This window comes from Terrapene carolina, unplaced genomic scaffold, assembly GCF_002925995.2.
Source record: "Terrapene carolina triunguis isolate 2854851 unplaced genomic scaffold, T_m_triunguis-2.0 Scaffold66, whole genome shotgun sequence".
Lineage (NCBI taxonomy): Eukaryota > Metazoa > Chordata > Testudines > Emydidae > Terrapene > Terrapene triunguis.
The window spans coordinates 56850814-56862326 of record NW_020664417.1 but is presented as its reverse complement, the minus strand read 5'-3'; the positions used below and the strand labels follow the sequence as shown (position 1 = coordinate 56862326).

The 11513-nt window shown below is 41.6% G+C and overlaps 1 protein-coding gene across 2 annotated transcripts in view; it reads left to right on the top strand.

The window, feature by feature from the left end:
• The first annotated feature begins 517 nt into the window (after positions 1-517).
• The window catches only part of GABRB1 (gamma-aminobutyric acid type A receptor beta1 subunit), a 249827-nt gene continuing 238831 nt past the window's right edge, over positions 518-11513 (top strand). For both annotated transcript variants that reach the window (XM_026648162.1, XM_026648161.1), the window contains exons 1-3: positions 518-597; positions 754-845; positions 1135-1202. In XM_026648162.1, coding sequence (XP_026503947.1) covers positions 518-597; positions 754-845; positions 1135-1202 — 240 coding nt within the window. The remainder of the gene's footprint in view (positions 598-753; positions 846-1134; positions 1203-11513) is intronic.

Below are 11513 nucleotides of genomic sequence, written 5' to 3'. Positions count from 1 at the left end.
CAGCCACAAACATAATCGGAGAACAGCTCGTTGGCTTGCTGCTTCTCTTATTCCAGCCCCCCCCCCCCATCAGAGAAACGGTAACCAGGTCTGTCCCAGAACACTTTCCACGGCTGGCTATGTCCCGAACCATTTCCTGTGCTCTAAGCTCCTTCCAGATCGACAGCCTTCTGTTGCAATGTGCAATCGGGGACTGTCCACACTAGATGCCAAAGCAGCTCCTGGTTCTGTCTGAGCCCACCACGCTGGGCTCAGCTTGTGTGGGGGAGAAAACCTTGCTGCCACAGCAGGTGCTTTCCTGATCTGCTCTGAGAAGCCTGGCTGAAGAGATCGGGAACTTTGAGAGGTTTGGATCTGCTGACTCTTTTACACAAATTGTTTTCAAGGCAAAAGGTGTCTTTGGAGATCAAGCGAGCTCCGCGCATGCGTTGGTCTGTTGGGAATTATTGCTCTGCCTGGACTAAGTTGCATTCCTTGGATCTTCGCAGAAAAGCCAATTCTGCAGACAGAGTTAGGAATGTGGCCAGTTCACAGTCGAGAGTATTTTGGGATTCTCTCGTTCCCCGTGATGATAGCCATGGTCTGCTGTGCGCAAAGGTGAGCGTTATTCTCTGGTGTGCTCTCTCCCGGTTGTGTTGGTGCCTGTGCGAATTGTTGATCTAATTATTTTTGGAGGTGTACGTGCATTTGTTTTTCTGTCTGCCTGCAGTTTTAGCGTTGATTCTCAATCCAATCCGTCCTTCTTCCCTTCAGCGTTAATGAGCCTAGCAACATGTCTTACGTGAAAGAGACAGTGGACAGATTGCTCCATGGATACGACATTCGCTTGAGGCCAGACTTTGGAGGTAATTTGTCAGTCTTTTTCAACGTGTAGCACAACCGTGTTGCATTTCCTGTATCAGAGGGAAACGTCAGTTCAAATGCAAATTAGTCCTTGTAAATGGTTGTGGGCCAATTTATGACCAAGTACACACACAAACACACATACTCACATGCGTGCACACACCTCCTGATGTACCCAACTCACACATGCAAACACACACACATTTATATATGCCACTCCACAGCCAGGCACAGGGATGATGCTATTAAATGTCTATGATGTGCATAACAAAACCCCGTTTCCGATTGAAGGTGCTCCTGTTGATGTCGGGATGAGGATAGACATTGCCAATATAGACATGGTCTCAGAGGTCAACATGGTGAGTACACGCTCTGAATTAAACCAGAGCTCTGAAATTGGCACATTTTGTGTCTGCCCCTTAGAGTTCAGTTGGAGGGGGGGGGGTCTCAGACTCGTATCTGTGCAGCTTTTTCTTTCATGCCAGAACAAGGGACGATGAGCGGAGAGTGCTCTGTGGAGACGAGCTGTTGATAGCTGCACTGGGGAAACCTGTTTGGGACGAATTTGCACAGGACTGTACCTTCTCCTCCTTTCATGTCCTTTTAAAATACGGCACGGCGCCATCTGCCGATCATTGCGCCTTACTGCCTTTCAGCACCAAGGACAGCTCCACGCTTCCTCGCTCTCTCCGCCTCCAGAGCCTGGGCAGCTGGAGCCGGGAGTCGGGAATAAATAAAATAATAATAATAATAAAAGGCATATTTGACACAGTGACAACGCTGCATTTGTGGAGTCTGGGGGGCGGGATCTAGGGGCAACCATGCTTCCCTCGGAAGAAATAGCTACAGCTAAGGCAAGCTGACTGTCCACTGGTCAGGAGACAGAGATCCTTTGCCTTGGCACAGGTTGCTAACAGTGTTCAAGGTGGGAAAAGGGATGGTGGATTTTGCGTGTCTCTGTATGCAACTTGTAGAGCTACATATTCAGACTGCAGGAGCAGAAATCTGCTCTGGCTGAACCTCCCATTTGCTTTTGGACCCCAAAGGCACCTGTGGGGAGGGGCGAGATCGTTGTATTAGGAAGTTAGAGGGCAAAGTGTAGTCTGTTTATATTTTAATCTCCTCTTGTGATTTGGTGTGGAGGAAATAGTCAAAGCAACAGTAGCTGCTGCTAGGCTGTCTGCTAAGCACCATGTTCTGCGTAAGTAACAATGCTGCCGAGACTCAGGGCTGGCAGAATTGGTACTGCTTGAGACAGAGCAGAAGCCTGTTGATTTCCCTCTAGTATTCCAGAGTTCTCTTGCGTGGGACGGGTGGATTATAATTGCTGAATGACTGACAAATTTTAGCTGTAATGTGAAGTACTTTATCACTCCAGGCGCAAATATGTCGTTGAGGATTTTAACAGCAATGGGGGGAAGAGGTTGAACGGCTTCCATCACGTTTTAGTTCGGTATCCAATCTCTCATAAATTGCCTGCTAAAAGCAAACAGTTTGATATTGCAGATTGGATCATATATTTTGGAGTAGCAGGATTAATAGCAAATGTCTGTGTAAAGCAATTCAGGGCTGCTCAGAAGAAAAGTCATTTAGAATATTTCTATAATTTGAATATACTTAAATCAGAATTTTGAAATTGTTCATTGCATTTAAATATATGTAATATATAAGGTTTTTGTTTTACTCTTGTTGTTTTCACCCCAAGTCAACTATATATATTTGAAATACTAGAAATATTCAGAAATATTAAAGATTCCTGGTACATATTTTTGACAGATGGACAGACTGAATTTCTCTGTCAATTGATTTAGATGGTAGAGATAAAGGCTATTATAAAGAAAGAACATCACCTTCACAAACTAAAAACTTCTCAACATAAAAGCAAAGAAAAAGAAAACTAATGCTGGAAAGCGCTTTTTTTTTCATTGGGAAAAAGAAAAAAGTGTATATACATGAGGGATGCTCCACAGCTTATTAGCAAAATTAGAAAAATGAAAACTGGTTGAGGGTAAAAAAAAATGTAACTTCAGACAAAGATGTGTGCTACATTGTACTTGATTGTGTTAATTTCATTGCTGAGATGACTGAATGATAATAGTTATGAATGCAAAAGTAAAGCACAAAATATCTAGAGCTGGGCTGGTTTCACATTCTCTTCCTATACTACAGACAATGAAAATCAGTTAGAACTTTTAATCCCATCAAAATCATTTCTGATTAATATACTTCAAGGGCATTTTGGTGGTGGTGGGGGCAGTCTCAAATGAAAATCTAAGGTACTTTTGTCCCATCTGAAGAGGAACATCTATGCAGCTAAGAGGAACTGGATAGCTGTGCTTTGTTTTGATACTGGCTGTCAGTTTATTGGAATTTCACAAAGTACTAAGACATTTATCAGTCTCAAAATAATTTCCCTTTTCCTAATATTCCTACAGTCTAATATTTATCACTGGAATGCTTAAAAAGACAGTATTTTTCTCTTCAGATTTATTTTTACTACTCAACTGTATATCTTAATTTTCTGTTGTTGAATAAATATAGTTATATTTATTTTAGTGTCACAGTTATGTTGTAAGTTCTTTGGGGCAGGGACTGTTTTCACTATATGTGTTGTGCCCAGCACAATGGGGCCATGAATGGGACATAAAAGTTGTATCTTAATTCAAATGTTAAGTAATAATAAACAGTAGGTGGGAGAAGGGAAAACACAATGGACAGACTTTGCAAATTCTAACTTGCAGAGTTCCTGCTGAACTTTCCTTTCAAAGAGAAAATGTTAGTGACTGTGCAGATGGGGTGGAGGAAAGAGCACATAAAACTTGCATATGTCAAGGATAAGCAAGGAGGACAAACCCTATCCTCACCTCCAAACCATTCCCTGGGAGCAGGGTCAGACTCCCCAAACTAGTCACTGAGCAAATCATCCCTTCTAACATAATTGCTGCCTTAGATGATGTGTCTGCCCCTGCCATGACTTTATGCTGACATCCTTTTCAGGGGGGCAGGAGCAAAGTGAAATTAATGCCAACACTAATGGTACTAAAGGCCTTATTCTGCGAGGTGCAGAGCATGCTGGATCCTCAAATAGGAGTTTAGGGGGCCATGCCACAGGAGGCAGACAGTGCTGTGCAGGGTTAATTATGTTGTATTTTCCAGCAGTATTTCCACTTGGGGCTGCATAGAGCACAATCCATAATGTGTCTGCCCTCCCCCAGCTCCTCTCCCTTCCCACATCAGCACAACAAAGTTTGCAGATAAAAAAATTGGGGGGAGTTGCTCTGACACAACCATTCTAATAATGGTCTCTTTAAGCTAGCAGAGAAAGGTATAATATGATCCAATGACTGAAAGCTGAAGCTAGACAAATTCAGACTGGAAATAAGGTGTAATTTCTTAACAGTGAGGGTAATTAACCATTGGAATAATTTACCACGTGTCCTGGTGGATTTTCCATCGCTGACAATTTTTAAATCAAGACTGGATGTTTTTCTAAAAGATATGGGGAAGTTCTATGGCCTGTGTTATACAGGAGGTCAGACTAGATGATCACAATTGTCCCTTCTGGCCTTGGAATCTCTGGATCATAGATTCATAATCTATGAAAAAACTGACAAGACTAGAGACCCTTCACTCAAATGTTGGCTTTCCTACTTTCCTATTTCTGTCTTGCTTTACCATCACAGAGATGTACTTTGCAATCTGGTTTACTATAGTGAAATAAACTTAAATTAACGTACAGATGGTCCAATGGTTACAGCGCTAGCCTGGGACTCAGCACTTCTGCAAATCAAGCCACTTAGGTACCTTGCTTTAGGTACCAAGTTTTTACAACCTGATCCAAACCTTCACTTCCTCTTTCTATTTATGCTTAGGAAATACTAACTGATATACTGACAAATGCTTCAAACCAGACAGTTATCCTTTCATTTTCATTACATTTCCAAGGCCAACAAGGTGGCCCTCTTCACATTTTCAAAATGCTTGAGCCTCATTAGCTAATTTCTGACCTCATGCCCCCTTTCCATTCCCTCTGCTGCTGCTCCCCTTGCTAAATTACTTATTTATATACACCTACTTTAAAAGCTATTTAAAAACATTTCTAGCATAATAAGAACCAGCATGTTGTTGTTGTTGTTGGTTTATCTGTTTATAAAGCAGCAGCAATGAAGTTTCCCTGTTAGGAATTGTTATGCCTCAGGTATACCTCAGGTAGCTTTTTCACTGGGGAATTTAATTATAGCCTAAGAGTAGTATTACTGCTTAAATCTAAACCTATGCTACAGCCCTGATCCAAAGGCCACTGAAGTGGAGGAAAGCCCATGTAATATATATCAATATATGACTTTGTAATACACATTTCCAAACTAAATGGAGCCAAATGGTGATATTTAGCCACCACCCTCAGTAACAGACTGTTTGTAGCCACATTGCCCCAGAAGGTGTTCAGGGAGGGGTTATGCCTCTCGTGTCACTGTGGAGACTACACTGTGCTTTACATTGGTGCAGTCTCCTCTGCTTATACTGCAGGGCCCTGGACCCACCTCCTTCTTGCCTCACTTCCTTTCTAGCGCTGGGCAGAGAGAGCAGTCCCTATGCTCTTTCCAGTGCAAGTCTGCAACTGTGTTTGGCCCTGCAGTTTTTTTTTTTTTTTTCAAGCTCCATGAGATGTTATTGGCATGACAAGTTATACAAATGTTGCCAAAGCAATTAAAACCACAGCCTCCTCCCCCTCTGTGTGCCCAAGTACAGGCCTGTCACAATCTGGATCACAAGCAGAACAGTCAAAACTATTTTGAAAATGTCCTTAAATACTGAGAGTAAAATGTAAATAGTTTCACCCTGGTTTTTAAAAGCGCTGAGGTCCAGATCTTCAAAAGTATTTAGGCACTTAACTCCCATCATCTGGTCCCGAGCACCCACCACTCCCATTGGTTTCGGTGGGAGCTGCAAATACTCAGTATCTGTGAAATTCAGCTCCTTTATTTGTTCAGAATGAAAAATGTTGCTGCCTGTTAATTTTCTTGCCATCTGCTTAAACATGCTTGCAATCATCATGCTATGAAAACAATGAAAACTTATTTGCAAACTTTGGTCTCCATTATATTCCAAGAGAGCTTTATGATGGGGAAATTGCTCCATTGCTAAAAGACAACAATCATTTTGAACACAGGACACTGAGATGAGACTATAAAGTGTAAAGTAAGATGTACAGGACAATTGTGTTTTGTTAATGATGCTTTTAACAGCTTATCATAACACAATCATCACATCCCTCAAGGCACATTAACTCTCCCTCATTTAGGGTAATGTGGCTCAGACAGTATCACATGAAGAATATGAAAGTAAGGCCTGCAACCCTTACTCATGTGAGTAGTCCTCACTGATTGACTTCAATGGGACTAGTTTGCATGTGTAAGGATTGCTGGACTGGGCCCTTAATGTGTACCACCGACTACAGAATCCGCTACAGAGCTCCTACTGGGACAAAAGGAATGAATTTGGTCCACCATTGTTATTACACTAATTAAGGAGTCTATAGCTCTCCTTAAGTGAAATGTGGCCTGCCCAGTGGAAGAATGTGATCCTGGGTCTGTGAATCACAGCCATGATAGGCTGGCTATTACCTCACCCTGGCTCTTGAACTGAACCTCTCCTTTTGTTTTACTAGGTACCATTCATTTTCTAATAAACACATTAGTGTTGTGTGTGTGTGTGTTTTAGTTTAGTTTTATTTAAAAGGAGCTGCCACTGCTCTCTTAGCGTTTCCGGGCCAGTATCACAAAAGGCACAAGAGGATGCAAGTTACACCTTCTGCTGCCTACTGGGCACCTGTGCTGCTGGAGCCATTCATTCACCTAGAAGGACAGGTGGCAGCACTGCCAGCCCCCCTCCTCCCCAGGTGAAAGCACTCTGCCAGTGCAAGAGGCTTTTTATTTGTCTGGACTCCACATGTTCCCTGTTGAAGGAGTCTCCCCAGGAAATGCACTGAAGCAGCATGTCATCTGGCTGACTTTCTCCACATGGAGCCATATTTTCAAAACCAGAGGGCCAGATTTTGAAGCACTCAGCACCCACCAATGAGGTCAGATTTTCAACCTAGATGCTTATTTTGGCACTTAAATCAGAATGGAGTTCCTTTGACAATCTGACCCTTAGTGGAGCCATGTTTGGGCAGCTGGCACTGCTCTGAATTTGCCCCGATGGACTTACCATCACTGTGGGGCTAACAGCCTGGTTTCTGTATCTGCGTGAAATCTGTCCCCAGACTTGCTGCAACTTTAGCTTAGACTCTAAAAAAAGGACTACTGTGAACTCTATGAATACCATCAGGAATAATAGACTGTGCAGCTTGCCCAATGATGGAGCCTTTGGAAAATATACCCTTCTAATGTGAAACATCTCACCCATTTGGGTATTGAAACTCACCCGGTCTTGTAATCAACCCTGCTAGTATTTTCCCCAAATTATTTATTTTGTCTACTCAGCTCCTTTGGACTGCATTGTTTTATAGTTATTGTGTTTAGTAGTTTACTTCTACTGCTACTGCACTGAGCTTTTTCAGTGACTTTCACATAAAGGATTAATCCAAGCATTCATTCTCATGACCTCCCTGTTTGGGATTTAGGTTTGTTGTGTTATACTCATTTTACAGGTGGGTAGACTCCAGCACTGGGAGAATGTATGACTTGCCTTATATTAATCAGCAAATCAATGGCAGAGGCCAAAGTGGGACCAGTAGTACTGGCCCCATTCCCCTGTTCTAGTCACTGTACACACTCCCTCCTTCCCTAATGTACCATGAGACACGGTTAATAGGTTTATTTTTGCATCTTTGTTATAGTAATTGAAATTTACAAAGTGTTTCCTTTCAAAACTACAAGGTGACCCTTTTGCTTTGTCTCAGTTAATGATGTTTGACTAATTTTCCGCCATGACAGAATTCTTATGAAAGTATATTAGACCTTTACATGAATATGAAATGAGTTCATTAGGAACTGTGCTATGACAAAAATCTATTAAATTTCTGTGACATGATTTGTCTGGTTTACTGCAATACCTTGACCCAAGTTAACAAAACAGGCTGCTTATAGAAGATGCCAAAGAATACGTCTGGGTAGTATGATGCATGGTAGCTGTGTTCAAGCTTTAGGGCAAACAAATGAAGAGAGTATATCTATATCTACCAGAAAATGGTCACTAAGAAGTGGGCCTCAGAAAAGAATCATTCTCATGCAAGAAATGAGTTAAAATGTTACCTCCAAAAACTTTTCCCCAACAGTCTCCATTCAATGGCACAGAGGTCAAAGCATTTGTGGAAGTAGATTAGCAAAAATCTTAGTTGCATGTGCTTATAGAGATCTGAAAACTCATGTATTGTATAAAAACAGACACAGACTTGTTTATACAGCAACCAAATAAAAACCTGTTTCCATAGTTTGTAGGGTTCAGGTCCTGATCTACAACACTGAAAATACTCTCATGCTAGAGTTTCTATGCTGGTACGTGGCCCTGATTTAGCAAAGCACCTAAGCACATGAGTAGCACTGTTTAAATCTGGCAGAACCCATGAAGGAAACTGTGCCATCAGAATGAATGAGGATGGTTTCAGGGTTCTTATGTTAAGTATATGCTTAAGGGACCTTGCTGTGTCAGGGTTGGAATGACTAACCTCAAGCCATTGGGGCTAACTTTATCTAATAAGTGGGTTCCTAGGGCTTAAGACTATGCTGGCCTTTTCAGTTGGCAAGAATTACCCACTGGAATACTATCCACTACCTTACATAATGCTAGGAACCATTAGGAAAGGGACAGATAATAAGATGGAAACTATCATAATGCTATTATATAAATCTATGGTATGCCCACGCCTTGAATACTATGTGAAAATCTGGTTGCCCCATCTCAAAAGAGATGTATTAGAATTGGGAAAAGTACAGAGAAGGGCAACAAAAATGACTTGAGGTATGGAACAGCTTCCATGTGAAGAGAGCTTCAAAAACCTGGGACTGTTCATAAGAACATAAAAACGGGCATACTGGATCAGACCAAAGGTCCATCTAGCCCAGTATCCTGTCTTCTGACAGTGGCCAATGCCAGGTGCCCCTACCCAGAGGTAGAGTTATAGACTCCGTCCTGCCTCATTGCTGTATATTGTTAGTGAATCCTCGAGAATCACTTGACAGATGTAGTGATCACACACATTACATTCCCTGATACCTTACAAGAAGATGAGTCCCTCCAGGGCTGACTGACAGGGGTGATTTTTAACATTTGGCTCTGTCCTGAAAAGTGGCTGTAAAGATGGCATTGTGGGGTTCCATGATTTTTATCTTTCAGTGACTCCATAGCAAATGTGCTCAGTTTACACAACTAAAAAGATGCTTTTCATAACTGCCAGTCATGCAAACTCAGCCTGCATTCCAAACTTCCAACACAGTTCTTTCTGGCTCCTTTATCACAATCGCTTAAGCTTCTTCAAGAAGAATTTAATTAACAGTGGTACAGCAGCTCAGCAGAGTGAATAAAAATCTTTGCCAGAAAATTAAGCAGATATGACTAAATCTGGTGAAGAAGCCCATCTGTTGAAGAAGAAGGAACTCTCGATAAAGAATTAACATGGTGAAACTCATTGGGGCTATGTTATACAGGAAATCAGGCTAGACGATCATAATGGTCTCTTTCAGCCTTAAAATCCGTGAAGGGGCCATTTCTTTCAGGCCTTTTACTGCTGATAATAGCACTCTAAAGTTGAACATCTGTAATGGAAGTGTCCCAGCTGAAAATTTCAGTATGGAGCTGATGCTGTTAGCACAGAGATGAGGCCCATTGGGTTGAAGATTCCACCACATTGCTCCCCTTTTAACGATAAAGGAGTCAGGATTCTCATTTCCAGCAAAGGAGATACTGTCTTATCCAGAGACTAGGAACTTGAGCCAACTTCTAGTCTTCCCAGACAGAATTTTGGATGGCAAAGATACTTCCCTCAACAACTACACTGTTATTTATTTAAAAAATAACAACAAGGTCTGGAACCACACAGTAGTAATTAGTACAGAACTATGGCTGTGGTAACTACTATAGATATTGTGGTCCTAGCAGGGGAGAAGAGTCCCAGGACCATGAGGTATTACTCTTTACATGTCTTGTTCCCTTGTATAACTCAAACTTTCACCTGTGGCATGGGTGTTTACCCTGGTGCATCAGGCTGACCCGTCTGTAGAATAGGTGGCCTGACAGAGCAAGGAACTGAATCTGAGTCTCCTGAGTTCCAAGCTAGCACCCTCGTCACTACGAACTTGAAGTCTCAGCAAGTTTAAAAAAAAAAAAAAAAACCTGTTCAATTATTCTGTAAACTATTTGGGGAGGAAATACAATTGAAATAATAGAGACTATTTTTGATTTGCTATTTTGGATGTTTTTATAATATTACCAGTCCAGTACCTCTAATACTATCAAATAAGTAACTTCTATACTATGATCATTAGTTAGATTGTAAGTAGATCTTGTTAAAAAATAGTAAGAATTTTGCAAGAACTCTTCACCAGCATGAACATACAGTATAAGTATCATGAGGTTGTATCTATCTTTTATAGTTGGGGAGTCTCATTCAAATGATGATTTATTATAGCCAGGGAAGGTGTAATCACCAAACTAACCTAATTATTTTGCCTCAGGGCCTACAAAAGAAGCAGGTCACCCAAAAAGCATCCTGTTTAGTGAATATTGGTATGGGAAGGAAGAGGTGAAGGCTCTGTCAGGGAGAGTAAAGGAGTATATCATGCTGTACATTTCTTTAGAACAAGGGAGTGTACGCAAAAGGGGTGTATGGATAGATGGGGACAGAAGGAATTTAGACCTAGTCTGAGCCATTAGGCTGAGTAGCACAGAAAGAGTGACTCAGAGACCCCCTGATTCCCCTTGTTCCCAAAGGAGAATAATTTACTGCAGCCCTTTGCTGAATGTAGATTATTCCCCATCTTGCATCAGCTCAGCCCTGCTGGTAAACATGTTATGGAGAGTGTATCCTATGCTCAGCCTACTCCCACACCTTTGTGCCTACCTGCTCAAGGGACCTGTGAGGCGGAGAAGAAGCACACAGACCCTGCTCTACCCCTCCACGCACTCCCAGGCTTGCAGCCATAATGAGGGAAGTGGCAACCAGAGCTGAGCAAATGGATTTTTTGGTTCGGGGCAGAACGAAAAAGTCCTTAAGAAAATGAGTCAGTTCAGGTCAAACCAAAACTGATTTGTTTAAGTTTTTGCTCATTGAAGCAAAAGCCAAAACACAAAATTTTGGTTTGTAGTCAAATGAAACATTTAGTTGAACCCCTTCCAATTTTATTATTTTGTGTGTGTTTTGGTTTGAGGTGTTTTTCACCATTTTCTAAAAAAACAGTACTATATTTCTAAATCAAACATCATTTCAAATCAAAACATCAAAACACTTCGCAAATTTTAAAAAAAATCCAGGTTTTTTTTTGGGGGGGGGAGCAAATTTGACCCAAATCCACAAATAGTTCTGATGCCCTGTGTGATAAATAAAGTGGTGGGGTAGCTCCCGTTTATGGACACCCAGCCAGCCAGTTAGCTATAAAATTCCTCTTAGTAGCTGTTCTCTACTTGCTTTACCTGTAAAGGGTTAACAAGCCCACAGGTTAAAAAAAAAAAAA